General features: G+C 26.9%; 1 protein-coding gene across 1 annotated transcript; it reads right to left on the bottom strand.

The window, feature by feature from the left end:
• Positions 1–15850: 15850 nt before the first annotated feature.
• Positions 15851–18905, bottom strand: LOC128961721 (polyphosphoinositide phosphatase-like). Its single transcript, XM_054307981.1, has 2 exons — positions 18607–18905; positions 15851–18535 (listed from the first exon to the last, which is right to left on the bottom strand). The coding sequence occupies exons 1-2, from the start codon at positions 18700–18702 to the stop codon at positions 15851–15853; spliced, it is 2781 nt and encodes a 926-aa protein (XP_054163956.1). The 5' UTR covers positions 18703–18905.
• Positions 18906–19032: the final 127 nt, after the last annotated feature.

Raw genomic sequence — 19032 nt, forward strand, 5'->3', positions numbered from 1 at the left:
TCACATAAGTTCATAAGCATTTTTAATCATTTTTAATAAAAATCAATATAAAGTTATTAAATTTTGTAATTTATTTAATTGAAATATTAATATTATTTTAACATTAAAATTACTACAAAATTTAATTTAGAATACAAAGATTTAACATAATATTATTATTTTATTAATTAGTTTTTTATTACTATTTGTTAAAAAATATTAAGCTTTCGACAAAAATAATAATAATTAGTTTTAATTAAAGTATTTAATAAAAACTTATCAAAAATAGTATACTGGAAAATTTAAATAAAAATAACGAAAATTGTTTGGATATTTGTAAAAAATTTATTATCTCAAAACTAATTAATAAATAATAATAAAATGTATAACATTTCCTTACATTTGTTGTAAAATGGGTATAAATATTTGCACACAAAGTGTCAACAATACAAAAAAAAAGTATAACAAGATGTTTATAATAATTTTAAAAATGAGTCTTATATTTAAGTGATTATAATTTGCTCATCATTTTGTGTCAATTAATTGTTTATTTAAGTAACAATTTGTATCCTCAAATTATATGTGTGTAAAGTATACGAGCAATATAACAATTTATTGAATTAGGTGTTTCCTAGTAAAACATACCAGTCCTCTAAGCTATTCATAACTTATCCATTATTAGCTACTAGTGTTGAGGAAAACACACATAAAACAATTTCGGTTATCGTTATTAAAGTGAAAATACTTAATGATTACTGTTTTTTAAAAGACAAGTTATAATTTTATGTTATATAATGATAATAAATAAAAGGATTAACAATAATGTATTATTATTTTAGGATATCTTTATTTAGTTAATTTTTTTCATAATTTTGTTGTTGAATAGAAAAACCCTCAATTAAATACATATTTTAGCAAAACGTGTTAAGATATTTAAATACATGAATGAACAAGTATTTAAAAAATTGTATAAAACTTTTTTTCCTAATAAATTAATAAGTGGTTACCATATGGGTCTCTAATCATCATTGCCTTAATATTTTGAACTAAATTTTATTGTATAATCGTTTTTTTTCTATATATATATGAAATTATTTACAATTTTTTTCATTTCTATTATAAATATGTGGACTAAAACAATTAAAATTTTACATTCATGTAAAAAATGTAGTAAATATTTATATATTTATATTAATATACAGTATATATTGTTTTAATTCAATAAAGCAGTTTTCAATTAATGGATTGTAGACTTATTTTTATTTATATAGGCTATTGTTTTTGTTGATGATTTTGTAGATGTTGTTTGATGTTGTTGATGATGATGTTTTACTGTATTATTGCGAAAATTATAAATTATTTTTTAATTTGCAATTACTATTATTTAAAAATAAATTGTTTCATTTTAATCTATAAATTGTTTTATATGGCATATTTGCAAATATCCCAAACAAATTACATAATATAATTACCTAACTATATATTGTGTTTATCATCAAATAGTTATAGTATAGTTTTTAAGCAAACATTTATTATCACAAAAATATCTTATTTATTGCATAAACACATTACTAAAATAATAATAAAACATACGAAAATTTTTTGTTTTAGTTAAGGACTACTTTTGCGGCCCGAAAGACAAATAATATAATAATAAATAAAATAATAATAATAAAGTTAATAAAAAACAAAAAATAGCAAATTAAACCGTAACTTATGATTTTATTGTTAAATATAATAGAAAGAGTGAAAACTTCATTATAGTATAGTAAAAGCTCATTGTTTTCATCAAAAAATAAATAATAATAATGTTTTCAAAGATTCATAAAATTTTTGTGTTAATGAACTAAAAGGATTGAAATAATCGATAATAAAGATAATGAAATGAGTTGAACATCATTTATAACAAATATATATTATAATAAATATTGATATTATGTGTGAATTACTGTATATAAAAAATGATTTATGTATTATATTCAATACGTGTTTATTTAACGATCAATTTAGTTTTTACAAACAATGATAATAATTTGTTAGTTTTATTATAAGTAATTTTAACTGTACAATATATTATATAGTTACTATACTATAGTACTGTATATGCAGTATATTTGTAACGAAAAATAAAAATTTCAATCTAAATAATTAAAAATAATTATTGCAAAACTATTATTATATATTTAACACAAAAATAAATTACTAGAATAATTAAATTAAATCATATATAAATTTTTATGATGTTTTATTTTTATTTCTTTTTATATAAAAACATATTTATAAACTAAACAATAAAATAGATACTATAAATCATAGATTGTCTGCTAAATACTGACCTATTAAATAGTCAAATGAGGCAATAAATAAAATAATAGAAAAAAAATCAAACTTTTTTTTTCTTTAAAAATGTGAACTATTATATATTATAATAATATATAACTTATAATTTTTTTAGCAAAAAAAATTATTTATTTGTTATGAAATATTTTCAAATTATTATAAATTAAAAAATTCATCATTTCAATAGCCATAATTATTAAAAATTGTTATTTAAATAGCTAACAAATATTTATAAATTGTTATTTAAATTTTAAATTATTAGGTGTAACTATTCATCAAATAATAATAAAATAAAATTGATATTTCAGCATAATAAAATAAAGTTTTGGGAAAAACAAATAACAGTAATATGAAAACAAAAAAATTATAAACAAAATTCAACTTAAAGATGACCACAATAAGAGTTACAAATATTTTTTCCTCAATTTTTTATAATAATAATAATAATAATAATAGTCAGGCCTTAAACTACTGACAAAGACAGTGGGATTTATATGTAAACTCTAATAATGAAAAAAATATAATAAATGGATTTTAAATTGAATACAAATTTTGAATGGTGTTTGCTATAAGATATCATATTATAATATTATATATCATATTATTATTATTATTATTATTATTATTATTATTATTATTATTATTATTATTATTATTATTATTATTATTATGTATTTTGTTGTGTGAATATTCATAAATCTAATGGCTTATAGAAAAATAATGGAATATAATGTTAGAGAAAAAAATAATATCAAATACTTATTATTTGTGTTTCACTTTCGTTTGAAATCTTTTAATATTAAATATGATGTCAATTATCTAATATCCACTTATTGTTGGAATAGAAAAAATTAAAAAATGGTTTTTATAATATTATATTTTATAATATGTGAATTTATAATAAATTAATGATACTTTTCATTTTGGCTATTAATTTGTAAGACAAAAGCAAACAACAATAGGAGGGTTCAGTGAGAAATGTATATCAAAATATGATATCAATTTCTCTTAAAACTACAATTAAATCTCCAAAAAGATATATATTATGTATTCAACAAAATTAAATCATATCATAACATTACAGGCTTTTGTATTATATCATTGTTTGTATGTTTGCTTAACATTTAAAACTATTGTCAGCCAAACCATTGGTTTTATATTGCATTAATATATTAATATATAAAGTAATTTATATACAGTATATGAATATCTTCATAAAGTCATTAACTTATCATTTCATATACATATTATATAAAATTTACATTTAAAGTACTTCATGTTTGTTGGTTTTTCTGATAGACCCGATGTTTATGTAATGTATTAATTAATTGTATGAATGAATAGTTGTGTTCATTCAATATGAACATGTAATCTGATTCCTGTGCCTGACATGAGATCCCTTTCCCTTTTTGAAAAAACAGGTATATTATCACAACAATAGAGGCAGACATCATACAAACATTTATAGTAATGTAGATTTTTTTGTTTTATTAATTTTTCAACAGGAAGTTCATATTTAACACACACACTCATATGTAGTGATGATACTGTATCTTATATCAAACATAACAATCATAAAATTATAATAATGATATAAAAATTATATGTATATACTGTATATAAAAATATAAAATGTATGAAAATAACAAAGAATCTAAAAATTTTCCTGTCATAAAATTTTAAATATAACAAAAACGTATAATTTAAATTAAAATGCAACATTTTTTTGATATTTTTTTAAAAAAATTTTGTAGACCAGTTATAAACTACAATATATACAATACTACAATATACTGTATATACATATTAATATTTTTGGTTATATTAAATTATTTTTATTTACTGCATATTCAATATTATTTGTCTTTAAGGAAATGGTGATTGAAATGTTTGAGGATAAGGATCACAACATTTAACAAACAATTTGTTTTGTCTGTTAGAAAATACGTGAAATCTTTTATCAATTTTTCCGTAGAATAACCGTTATTTGAATTACATATTATATATATATTTCAAATATATATACATAATCATTTGATTTGAACCAGATAATATATAACATTACCTTTTTTATTTTTAAAATTTTATGAATTTATTTTCAATTAACTTGCTTTTCATTTTTATTCAATTATTCTATTAGATATATAACAAACACAATAAAACCCAAATATTAAATAAATCAATTTAATAAGGAATTTATTATTTTTTTTAATAAAAAAATAAGTAAATAAAAGCTATTGAACAATGAAACTAAGATAATTTTCATTAATTTATATTTTTATTTAATTATGTTATTTGTATTGTATATTTTTTGTTAAAAAATAATTTTCAATTATTTTATTAAATATGGTCATCTCTAAAATGGGTATTTTATTGTCAACAACAACAAAAAAGTACATACATTCAAACACACAAATAAAATACATCAATAATATATAGTTAAAAATTATGTTAATAATATATTTATATAAGAATAAAATTCATTTTGACATAAATTCATTTTGAGGATGAAATAGAAAGTATTGTTATGTTAATTAAAATGGATTTTATAAATATAACAAAAAGTCTCATTAAATTTTTATTTATTTGTTTGTTTTATATAATAAATAAAAATAAAATTTTCACTTTTGTTTAACAAAAAATTATTATACCGACAATTGGTTTGTTAACTTAGTTTATATATAATACAATATTAATACATCATTACAATACATTATTATATATATATTTATATAAATTATATGAACCATCAAATTATGTGCTAATCTAACATATTAGTGGCATATATTGAAGGCCATCCTATCATCCCATCTCTCTCTCTCTCCCTGTGCCCCACACTATATATTTACAGACTTTATATTATATATCAGTATAACACTAAAAAACAAGTATTTTATTTAAATTAATGTATTTATCAGATTTTTTTTTAAGATTCACGTTTATTGCATAAACATTGTTATTATCAAACTTATTTCAATTGCAATTTATTTTATATTAAAAAATTAATTTAGACAACATATTAGACAATTAAATACTCTTACAATATTTTTATATATATTTTATAATATATTTACATTTGTGGCAATTTTACAATTAAATATTACATTAAAAAGTCAAAATATAATTTATTCAATGCTCTCATTTCCCAATTGAAAATCACGAGTTTATAAATATCTATCGATAACTCATCCTTTAATGTACTTAATTGTTAGTTTAACATACATTTAATTTATATTAACAAATGGATTCACTTTTTAATTATAAATATCGTATTAAACATCAGAAAACTTGTAAATTATTAGCCAATAATTATACACTTAGTATATATTGTATGCAAAATATTCATAATTTTTTAAAAATAACTATTCATAAGTGTGTTCATGTTATTCATGTTATTAGAAAATAAATATGAACTCAAAACATATTAATATTTTTTTATATTTATCTACTAATTATTGCTAAAGAGTATTATTATCGATAATTTATTTATAAATAACTTAATAACATATAATTTTAAAAATAATTTATTAATATTAATCTATAGTATATGAATAAACTATACATAAGAAATATTACATTACTATACTATTGATATATTGTATAAATATTTTATACATAATATTGAAGTTTTGTTATAAGATTAAAGTTTGTTTTTTAGTTTGAACTGTAAAAACCTTTACCGAAAACAATTTATATTAGTTATAAAATTTCGACTTCAATATATTATAATCTACTAATGTTATAATATTGTACATATTATGCTTATAAGTAATAAAAGAAAATTAATTATATCAAAATATATTTCTAAACATTTTCTATTATTTATTTTAACTATAACTGTATTATTTTAATATGAAAACTATTTTTATAAACTTATCTTTATTATTTTAGTTCATAAAAATTTCATTTACAAACTAGCATTTACATAATAATAATAATAATGTCTTCTTTGTATAATTATAAATGTGTGCGTAATTGTAATTAAAATTAATTAAATAATTAAAATAAAATAGTTTATAAAATATACAAAAGAATAGATATTTATTTTTATCTAAACAACATTTCTCAGGCGTTTAAAAATGTGATTAAATTATTAAATTTAAATGAATTCAATCCTACTTTTGCAAACATCTGTTGTCTACTAAATTAAATGCCATCAATAGTTTGACAGATAATTGATATTAAAAATAAAAATAAAAAGTTATTAAAACACAATATCATTCACTTTTTGTTATGTTTTTAAGCTCGCAGTCTATCAAAAATTTTATCTGATAAAAAATAATTATATAATTTTTTTTATAATTAGATTATCCAGTTAAATAACTTAATTGATTTAAATTGAGAGAGAGAGAGAGAGAGAGAGAGAGAGAGAGAGAGAGAGAGAGAGAGAGAGAGAGCTCTCATTTCATTCTATTGTATTGTAGTCAATGAGCTTTAAAATTGAGTTTAATTTAATATTTAACTTAGTTATACATTTATCCCAATTTATATTATATTTGATGTGAATATATTTCCAAAATAATTGATCAAATTATTTTTAATTTAATTTTTTTCTAAATATTTTACTTTAATCTATTCATTTTTAATGTATCTGAAAAAGAGACAAATAGAGAGAGAGAAAAAAAATGAAAGAGAGAAAGAGTGAGAGCATTAAATTATAAATTAAAACTTGATCTTTAAAAGTGTTTTTTAATTTTTTTAAAAATCAATTTATTCATAGACTAGAAATACAATTGTTAAGCAATTTTCAATGGATGTGATGTTTGTGTAATATCTGTGCCTTAAATGGAGCAAACGTGACGACCCCTCATATAATCCCCTCATATCAGTCTATATGTTGTACTTTTAGTAAACAACCGTTTGGGCGGAAGTCTCATCCCTTTCTTAAATAAAATATTATTTTAGTTGTATATCAACAGTTGATAAACAGGGGTCGGCACCGGTGGTTATTATTGTTCCCTTTAAAACTACTCTTTTATTTCAATTTCTCGTTTTATGACAACTCTCTCTCTCTCTCTCTCTCTCTCTCTCTCTCTCTCTCTCTCTCTCTCTCTCTCTCTCTCTTTCGCTCGCTATCTCTCTTTTAGACACACACACACACAAATTATTAAAAATGGTTTAAAAATATTTTTATACAAACCAAATAATATAATAATAAAGTAGAGCATCAAAAGCATCAACAATACAATAATAAATAATATAATTATATTACAGTACACATCAAATATTATATAATATATACATTACTATACAAGAAAAAAGAAAGAATGAAAGAATGAGAGAAAGAGAGAGAGAGAGAAATTACTGAGAAAATTAATATATTCTGTAATATCATATGAAACCCCCTTTTTTGATGATAACTTCTTTTCAAAAGTCCGGCCCTCTTAAGGATGACTTAAGTGCTTAACATATCTGTGAGCTTATGGGCCCTAACATTGGGAAAGTGGATTAACTGGAGTGGCAAATGATGGGCAAACTCACTGTTTTTTTAATCAAAATTGAAAATTATTATATATAAACAAAAGCCGAAAGTTTAGATGAAGTTTACATAATTTTTCTAAAAAATAAATCTTCTGTATATATATAAAAGCAAGTGTCTGTCAGTAGTGGTAGATAGGAGTTGTATGTAAACATTGATGACATTTAATAGTTATTCATAAAAATTGATAATTCAAAGCACTGGTAGTTTTGGTTAGTTCAGTCCCAGTACTGGTTATTGTGATAGTGTTGTTGTTGGCAAACAAAATATGAGATCAACTATAATATTGATATAATATAGTTATCTAATCGTGTATTTTGTATTCTATAAGAAATCATATTTTTTTAGTTTAGATATTAATATCATTTCTATCAGTTATCGTGTAGTTTATACACGATATACATGTGAAATATGTTTGTGATTTTTATATATGTTTATTGTGTTTTATAAATAAAATTTTTTTTCTCTTCATAAATAATTAATATCTATTTTATTAATAATATTTAAATAATTTTTTAAAATTTTTTATTTGGATAATATTTTTACCGATTGACCAAATACGTGTTGGAAAAATACAAATATTGACCTAAAAGTGAATATTTTCATAATTTTTTTATCAATTTTTATTATTTGATTATCCAGGTAAGAGAAAAAATATTTTTTTTATGTAAATATTATCTAATTATAGATATTGTAAATTTATTAATATTTAAGATTTTTTATATAAATATTATCGTGTAATATCATTGTGCATTATATATATTTTTTAATAACATTATATTTAAATAGATTTAATACATTTCTAATGATAAATACAAACTTATAATTGCATTGTCTTAACAGCTTATTTTAATTTATATTAAGAAAAAATTTAATTTACATTTAGATAGTTATACCATAAAAGTTAAATTTTAATTATAACTTCTTTAAAAAAAATATTAAAAGCTGTGATTTGAATTTACAAATACTATTTTATCACTATTTACTTGTATAACATTAATATGTTTAATGCAATATAATTATATACATAAATGCTATTTTGATATTTTTTTTGTTAATTCAAACTTTTTTGTTGTTGTTGATTACAATAGACATGAGATTTGAATAGTGTGAGAGCAAAGGCTACAAATAAACATCATATATAGACATTAAAAAATAAAATTGAATTTTCAAAATTCAAAATTTATAGTTATATAGTTATGAATAGACCAATGGTATGGTTTGAAATTTTGATTAATGTTTGCATTAAACGAAAATATTTGTTTCTATGAATAAAACATTATTTTCAAACATTATTATAACAATCATAACAATAATCATAATAATAAAGTCAACACTTATTTACTATAATTGAATTTTAAAATATCATAAATAGACACACACTTGGAGTTCATTCGTCTGATAGCTAACTGTGCTACTAATTGTTAGGACTTATTATAATTATTATTTAAAAGATGACTTATTTATATAATAGAGAATAACAAAAAATTGATGAAAAAACAAGATTAATAACAATAATAGCAATTTTACTTTAAATACTAAACTTGAATACATTAGTACTCTATAATGTGACTATGGCTTAGTATTTAACATTAATAATAGTGAAATTAGTGGTAAATAGATAGACATTTGTATGGCACTGGACTACTAGTAGATTCAGCTTATGTAGCATAGGATAGTCTTCACTGTATACATATCTTTCATATATCTGTATATATAGATAGATAGGCAAAAAACAAAAGAAAGAAGAGTTTCAGTGCTATTGTCCTATAAGTGCCACTAAAAGGACTGTGTTTTTTGAAGTGATAATTAAAACCCCGGAAAACGAGACAAACTCTTCTCACACACAAAACAAGTCCCTCAGCTATGGATGAGTGTCGTCGTTGTCGAGTCAGTCAAATAGAGTCAAACTTATTGTATAATACATATACTTGTCCTCCTAGTGAGTGAGTGTGTGTGTGTTTGTGTCTGCATTGTAAGGGCTAACTTTTCCATAAAATAATAGCACACACACACACATACCGTTAGTTTTTTCAATATAAAAAATATGTAATTGTCGTGTGAATATCCATAGCTTCTTCAAACACCACACATTACAACCACACACTGTCGTCTCTCTTTCTCCCCTCCTATAGCCTACCAGTTCTTTCGGGGCACTCATTATAATCACAATGCATTACTGACCCGAATTGAGAGAATCCATTCACCAGTTTTTTTTGAGAGAGAGAGAGAGACTATTAAAGTCTAACCACTCTCTCGCACTTTAATACTCAAAAGTCTTGCTTAAGACAACTCTTGCTTAAGTCCCTCTCTCTCTCCCTCTCCTTCTCACTGATACTTGTGTTGTGTTTTTTAAGTATGACTTTTACCCAACTCTTCTCTCTCGTATTAAATTCAACATTAAGTCAACTCTTTTAATAATCATTTGTATTGTTTTATCATTTATTTTATATGAAGTACTATAGTATTATCAGTTGTGTGTATGTCTTATATGATTATTATATATTAATGAGAAATTAAATATTACTTTTCAAGTGTTTTATTCAAAAATTTTATTTATCTATGAATTACATTTAAATACTCGGATATATTATATATTAATATGAAATTAATTATAACTTTTAATTGAATTTCAATGTGAAAAAATTTACTGTGAATAATGAATTTTAATAGTTTTCAACATTGTTTGATACAGTTATTTAAACCATTAATGTTTCAATTTTATACTTTACAATAATTTCTTCAAAATTGTAAGTTTTTTTTCCTTTACTTTTACTTTTAAAAAACTTTAAAATCTTATATAATTTAATAATTAATATACTGTAGATTAATATAAATTATATGCATGACCATTTTTGTATACTATAATTCAATTAAATATAAAATATTTATTGTATTGGTATTTGGGTTTTTTTCAATACAATAATATAATCAAACATTATCAATAATGTTTAAATGTTACCCTATTTCTATAGATTATTTTTATGGCACTTTTATATAATTTACTATATTTTAAATTATTGCCCATACATTTTAAAAATAAATTATAATATTACATAAAAATTTTATTATTTATTTTTAAATCAATTTTATTTGATTTTATTGACTGTAATTGTGATAATGTTTTCCCAAACTATGTGTCCATCCATTAGGCAGTCATCATCAGTGAACTGTAGAGAGGATGCATAAGAGCTCCTCAATAGTAGTAATACTTTCCATATTTATAATAAATGATTGTGTGGTTTGCAGTCCTAAACGGGAAGACCAATGGGTTAGTCCTAATTATAGACTTTTTTCAATACAATAAATACTAAATAATATATTTCTATTACTAAGTGGAACCACATAATTATGGGTCGGGAGGCTCAACATAAAAACCAATGGACATCAATCAGTAGTTCCGATACACCCGAACTTATAGCTCAGAGTACAAATAGGTCGGTCAGACGGAGTGACAACAATACCGATTCCGGGGTCAATGTTCGGTCGCGAAATTGGGAGAAAAGTTATGCCAGACGACGGGATTTTGACCGCACCTGGAATGATAACCAACCGATTCGGGATCGATTTGTTGAAACCGAATGGGATGATGACGTCCCAGTTAGACATGTGTTCAGAGATAGTACCAGTGCTGTCGATGAGGGAAGTAGTCGGATAAGAATGGGAGACGACGTCAAAGTCGAAAGAATGTCTCGTGTGTGGACTCCTGGAGATGACGCTCCTATTGGTAACACTGGTCGCGACGGTGGCACCTCTTTTGTCAAGAGTTCCCGAAACAATAATAAATTAACTAATAATAATAATAAGCCAAAAACCAGTAGTTCGTTAAATAGCAATAATAACAATAATAATCAACAATCAAAAACAGACCGAACAGGAGATCGGGTGTTAAGTCTGAATTTTCAAGATCCCGAAGCTAAGAACCGGGACAAAGAAAGACTGGAAAAGTTGGCCAAAGAGATATTTGGTCCAATGGGTAATAACGATAATAAAGTAACAACTGCTAAGAGCAGTAATGGTAACTCGTTTGGTACGACATTCAGAAGTACGGGCTTTAACAGTGGTAACACTGGAATCACTACTTCCAGAAGTAATGGAAACTCGGGATCCGGTTTTGTCTCAAATGCCGTCAATAGTTTTACCAGAAGTCCTGGTAATTCATATGTGGCCGGCAATGGAAATGGTGTTTCGAGTTCAAGAGGTTCGACCAACAATTTTGGAATCACCCGAAACACAGCCACAGATAATAATAATAAAGCAAACATTGCGTCCAATCGGAACAACTTTGAATCGGTAAAACCCGTAAAGTTAAGTGTTTCAATGTTTGACAACACAACACCCAAACCGGACAAATCTACAAACACTATCAGATCTTCTTTCAATGCCATTCAACCGGTAGCTGAGAAACCCAAATCGGTAACCACACCGTCAACAGCCAATAATAACAAATTTGGTTGGCGTTCATCTATAAGTCACCAAAAAGATCAAAAACAACAACAAACACAAAGCCAAAGACTTCAGGACAGCACTGAAGAGCCAATTGATGACAATTTTGATGACATTGATAGCGATTTTGATGACGACCCGACTTCTACAACAGCGCGACCCACAAGAGGGCCCATTACAAGACCACCTACAGTAAGAACCACTGCCCGACCAATAACTATCAAAACTACAGTTAGGCCTACAATGAGGTCGTCGGTTGAATACACAACTTATAGACAAACAGAAACAACTCGACCACAAATATCGGCACCGGTGACCGCCAAACCAGTCACCACTAATCGAGAAACCACATTCACGACTACCAGTCGACCGAAAGTGAGTGTTCCCACTCCTAGTGATAATTTGGCGCCAAATAAGAAACAACACCGTATGGGCAGTTGGGTAGACAGCGAGACATTGGACTACGATATGGGAGATAACGATAATTTTGAAGACCCGCCATTCGATGACCGCTCGCCACCGGTGGACAATGGACTGGAACCACTAGTGGACGACGTGGACATTAGCAATGAGCGCACCGACAACACTCCAGACGCTCCGTTAGCCGAGGAGCCAAAGTTTGCTCGACAGTCTGCCGCCACCCGTGAGACTGAGGACGATCAGCCTGGTTGGCGACTGGAGGACGCATTGCCAGGCGTTCCCGGAACCGATTACCCGACATTCGGTGTAATTCCCCGAACAAACTTTGATTGCAAGAGTCAAACGTGGCCCGGATATTATGCGGACGTCGAAACACAGTGTCAGGTATGTGTCTGTCAATCATATTGTAAGCCCTATCCTCTCGATTTCAATTGTATGCAAAACACTTGTTTGTCTAGTCGTATAACAAAAGCTTAGTTCAAATCTCAGTTAACTGTATAGTAATTGTTTTATAATTTACTATCAAAGCAATACAAATATTTATAGTTTTCAACCTATAATATAATATAATTAAATAGTTATGATATTTGATATATTATGGTTATAGTGATTTAATTTTTAGAGTCAAGTTATTTAACTATTTTAATAAATATCAAAATTATTTATTACTAAGTTTTATAATTTTCTATAATAAATTTTAAAATAAATAAACATAAATTTAGTTTCTTTAAATAGCTATTATCAAAGTATTTTTTTGAAAAAGTTTATTTTAACGGAAAACTATAAACTTTTATTATTAATGCAGTTTTAAAAATTACATTAATTGCAACATAAGATTTATTTACAACGATAAAAACTTTTATATGATTACTAATTAAATTTAATTTGTATTGTAAAAGTCACTTTCACTTAAATTTATTAGTTACTAAAAAAGTTTTAAATTTTATAAAAATGAATTAATTGTTTTATTAAGTCTAATGTTTTTTAAACAAAAAATTTTCATTTCATTTCAATTACATTAGTTGTGATGGTATGCCCTACAGGTCTTGTCTTATATTACATATAAAATTGAGATTAAAATCTAAATCTATGTTTAAATCACAATAACAAAAATTGTTATTTGAATATAAGAGTTTCAGTATAATCTAATTGTTTTGTTTTGTGTCTTATATTTTAGTTTTAATAATAATTATAATCTCTTTCTAGCGATAAGTAGGTCTCACTCATCTCGTGTATAACAAATTGAATTAACGCTTTAAATACATAATTGTAGACATTTATAAGCAAATGACTTAAACAGTAATTAGTATTTAAAAGACAAACTCTCTCTCTCTCTCTCTCTCTCTCTCTCTCTCTCTCTCTCTCTCTCTCTCTCTCTCTCTCTCTCTACTATTCCCACAGTTTAATCTGTTGGACAGTTAGATAATCACTAGATTTTCATAGCCTCTGACCATTTTGTCAGATAATTTATTATACACTTTTTTGCACAAATAAAACCCATCAATTAAAGGTAAAACATTATAAAACTTTTATATATTATATGATATATACAGTATATATATATATTTAGACATTAAATGGTGTGAATTGTTATGTTGAGTGTGTGTTAAACGATTGTCACATAATTTATTTAGATATATATACTGTATATACTGTATATACTGTACAGCATATATACAATTGTATACACTATCGTTGATGATTATCTAAAATTTTTATAGTTGAACTAAATAAAAATAATAAAATAAATTAAATCACTTTTAATCACACAATATATTTAGCAAACATTAAGAACAGCATTTTAATTGTTAAGATTACTCATTACAAGTAAAAATACAACATTTATTAATCTGCAATTAAATCGTTGTTTTTTGTTGATAATTAAGATTGATTTTTTTTATTTGACATATAATTAAATGGACAGGTATTTCACATTTGTCAAACCGGTGGTCGCAAAAACTCGTTTCTCTGTCCAAATGGCACTATGTTTAACCAACAGGTGTTTGTATGCGATTGGTGGCATAATGTACAGGTATGTCATTTTTGTTAATATTTATAGACCATTTCAGTGTAATTAAGACTAATATACAGTTATATATATATATTATTTGACCATAAATTTGTCTATTTATTTATTTAAATATTTTTATGACAATCCAACTCCCAGTGCGGCGATAGTACCACACATTATGCGCTAAATGAGAACATCTATGACCACAACTGGGAATCGAAAAGAATCTCCAAATCCGAAACCGAAGTACCATTGAAAAGAAGTGGTGCACTCAAAGAGGCCGCAGAGGCCGATGACTTAACTACTACTATAGCTCCCACTGAGTCAGATGTGACCGATTTGGCTGATAATAAGGATGAGTCCGATACGGGATCTGATGATGGAGTGAATGATTTCAGAGTCGATGACGAAGAGGACGATAACGACGAACAGATGGGCAGAGCTACCAGAGTTAGACAACCAATTCGTTTATACAGAACATCCCGATATATACCAGCGTTGGATCGCCAGAAGCGTCGGCGAAGGAAAAGAGGATATTTAAAAGCTTAACTAAAAACAATTATTTATAATTTGTTTGTATAGTTATTATTATTATTATAATTATTATTATTATTGCTGTTTTTTTATTAATTATTATTATATAACTATTTTAAGTTAAATCACAAATATCACGATATCACACAAAAGCTCATTACCGATAATTAACTGATTTTTTAAAAAAAAAAGTTGTAATTAATTAATTAAGGAAATTAATTGTGTGTCTGAATATGTGTGCCTAACAATCACTGAACACAATAGTGTGGACACAATCATTATAAAAACAAAACAATTATCATTATTATTGTGTTTTTGTCCAAAAAAAAAATTTATGTGAACTACTTAAATTATGTTTAGCATTAAAAACTGAATCATAACTTTTTATTATAAAAAATTATATCATATTTTATTTATAATTTATTTTTACAATAATTCAAAATTATTGGTTTCCGTACTATAAAACATTTTTCTAAAATTTACACATCATTTGGGTTAATAAAATTAAAAATCCGTAATTTATTTTTTAGACTAAATTTTCTTTAACTATATTTTTAAAAAAATATATATAATATACAAAAAGTTCAATAATATCACAGTCTGGGTACTAAAATACATGTATAATACAGTACTACCAAACTTTAAACATTAACATTATTTTTATCCATATATTTGATATAATTCTTGTATATTTCCATTGTTTTGTCCGATATTTTTGTGGTTCCAGTTTTGCCTAATTCAATATACCGTTTATATTGATTGAGACTATTATTGGACACAATGGGAGGTTTAACCGAAAACGCTGTATCAGTGTATTCGTCTAAATTGTTCACTTGTTTTGTAGTCTTAGTCGACAATGTCGTCGATGACTCTCTGATCTCACCGGCATTTGTGCCAATACTTAGATAATTCTTATAGAGATCAATGTCTTTCTGAAGGGGTCTCTTGACTAACGAACCATAAATGTGGTCGGAATTCATTTTTATGATATGATTCGGCGATGGATGACTAGGCAGTGACTCTTCAGCCTCGGAATTATCGGTCCGAAAATTGGCGAAATCGTATCCATTATCGTCGTCATCGTCGGAATCACTTTCCAATTCACTGGCACTGCTAGATGCCGATGAAGTGGACGCCCGACCAGATACTGATGGATTAGGCGGTGGCGGTAATTTTGAACCACTTGAACCCATTAGTGATTCTCGACGTTTACCCGGTCTCTGTCTTACACTAAAAGGGCTGTAATCAGCGGTAAAGTTTGGCATAAAATCTTTGCAACTGTTAGGTATGTTAAACGACAACGAATCGGTAAATACAGTCAACTCGTATGGTCGGTATTGTTCGTAATAACCGTCTGTCCTTTCATCGACACCGATATCTCTTGTTAAACAAATAAGCGAATCTGGAGTTCCCTTTTTAAACTCCAGTGCAGACCTGGGCAATGCTCGTACAACTTCATCGCTCCACCATTTCGTGTAGTGTTTGCTATGACTACCGGCCAACTGTCTACCGGAAGCCAATGAGTTATGCAAATAAAAATCGGTATATAAGTCCCAAATTGACTGTCCTTTAATGGGTTGAAATACTCCGAGAAACAAATTCATAACATTTTGCTTTTCGGCGTCAGAAAAGGCATTACTATAATAACGGGAAAGTGTTTGCATTATATCTCTCGAGTGCGATGAAAGCGGTGCTATCTTTCGGTAAGTCTTAATGCGGTGCACTAATTGAGAGCCGCCGTACTGTAGGGCCAGAGTATCGCCGTGATCTTCATAGAGCTCTTCCAACATGCGAACGGTGTCCGATTCAAATTCCAGTTCGGGTTTCGGTAAAATTCCAAGAGAGTAGAGCTGAAAAGCTAGAGCTACCTTTCCCAATGCAAACTGAGCTGTATTAGTGCGGTCGAGACAGTCGACACAATTAACCCGAACAATACCGGTCTGCAATATACGGCCCGAATTGAGTCGATATCCACCGAGAGTTCGTTTGTCTTTCTGAATGAGAGATTTGTTCACCTCTTGGTTTAGTACAGTTAGTTTGCTTTGGAAAATACCGGTTTGTTTGAGCGTATAGTATGCTATTTCAGCCAATCTGGTCATTACATTGGCGTCTTTCAGTTTATTAACGCGGGCCATATCAAAGCCTATGTAATCGATTTGATGTTTTGGTGGCAAAAATTGGTTCAAATAGTTGACTGTATTTATAAATTCATTGCTTAAGACGCTTTCGTGTGGCTTTTGTTCCTTACGTTTAACTAAATTCAAACATATTATAGGAGAACCGTAATTATAAAACAATTGATTAAAGTGACGGCCGGCCACTGCATAAAACGGATCAATAATATCTAATTGAATGGTCGGTTTCGGTACCATTTTGGATATATCCTGTGACCAATATGACGGAATTGATCCACGCATTTGCACAAATGACGTATAGAAACCGTCTGTAAATGAAGAAATACTCGCGTCGTGTACTATCTGTTCGGTAACCACTTCGTTGGCCACATCGCCCTCGCAATTGGCGCCGCGTTTTAAAAAGCGAGTTCCGGCAAACTTCTTCGATCTTTTGGCAATAAGTGTCAAATGAATTGGTCGACCGAAAACACTGATATTGTTTTGGGCCACAAATCCGTGGCAAATGTAAAGAATCCAATCGGGATGTAAATCAAGATTCTGTAATAAATACTCATTCCATACGAACTTCCAGTTGGGTTTCGTGCGGACGCCTCCCGTATGGACTTCAAATTTATGAGTTAAATGATTGCTGTCCTCACCGGAACCCAAACCCAATTCCCAAATAGTCTTATCCTGTTTCTGATCACTGGTATCTGTGATACGATATTTGCGTAGAAGTGTTTCACTCATATTATACTGTAATGTATGGCTCAAGTCATAGGAATAGCTAAAGTAAAAATTGGACGACAGGTCAACATTTTGAAACAATTTATAATATTTTGTCTCTTCGTGATTGGATTTGTCCACTTCAGATGGTATGTACACCATCTGTGTGTCCTCTATCTTGTAGATCGAGTGATGGCCCAACTGAGCCACTCGTCGGCGTTTCGTAATTAATATTAAATAATATCCTTCAAGAAAGCGAACAAAGCCGACGATACCGAAGGCCGAAATGGTTCGGTTAAGACTCGACTGGTGGCTGGTCTTTGACGACCGGTTCCCGACATCGATCATTGCCAGCAATTGTCGTATCTCTTGTTGAGTGTATTCCAGTTTATCGTCGATGACATCGAGTTCTTTGCTAACCGTGCGGTCAATCTTCAGCACACGAAACCTGGTCTGTGTGTTGTTGGAGCCGATTATGAAGAGTCTCTACAGAAGAAACAAAAATACACTTTAGAAGAGATCAGATTAGATGGCAATACATTAATATCTTCACTCACGGCTTTGGTCTCATAGAGGGCTATCTTCTGAAGCCAACTGACAATCGGCACACAAGTGATTGTCTTACGATTATTTGTCTCACTATTTGAAGTCATTTTCAAAAACTAATAGGTCTTCAAAATCATCATTAAATGGTTAAATCAAATCACAATTACCACTCAATTGTCTGTCAAATTGCAATCAAATTATCGGTTAATGCAAACAATTGTCAAATAACTATACAAACAGTGATTTTTTTTTGAGTGACAAAACTAATCAACAAAAAAGTTTACAAACAAATTGCAAACTACAGCCAAATCCTACTATTGTTTACCACATGTGTGACAATAATATATTATTAGACAAATTATAATTAAAATAACTTTTATATTATATTATAAACATCATATTAATCCTAATAAATTGTATCAACCACATTTTTCATA

This window comes from Oppia nitens, unplaced genomic scaffold, assembly GCF_028296485.1.
Source record: "Oppia nitens isolate AA-2021 unplaced genomic scaffold, nextdenovo-longstitch-racon4-pilon3 scaffold5_pilon_pilon_pilon, whole genome shotgun sequence".
Classification (NCBI taxonomy): Eukaryota; Metazoa; Arthropoda; class Arachnida; order Sarcoptiformes; family Oppiidae; genus Oppia; species Oppia nitens.

Coding starts and splice junctions, on each gene's coding strand:
- LOC128961721 (XM_054307981.1), bottom strand. CDS start 18,702: ATGACTTCAAATAGTGAGACAAATAATCGTAAGACAATCACTTGTGTG. Junction 18,536..18,606: donor CCCTCTATGAGACCAAAGCC/GTGAGTGAAGAT, acceptor TTTCTTCTGTAG/AGACTCTTCATAATCGGCTC.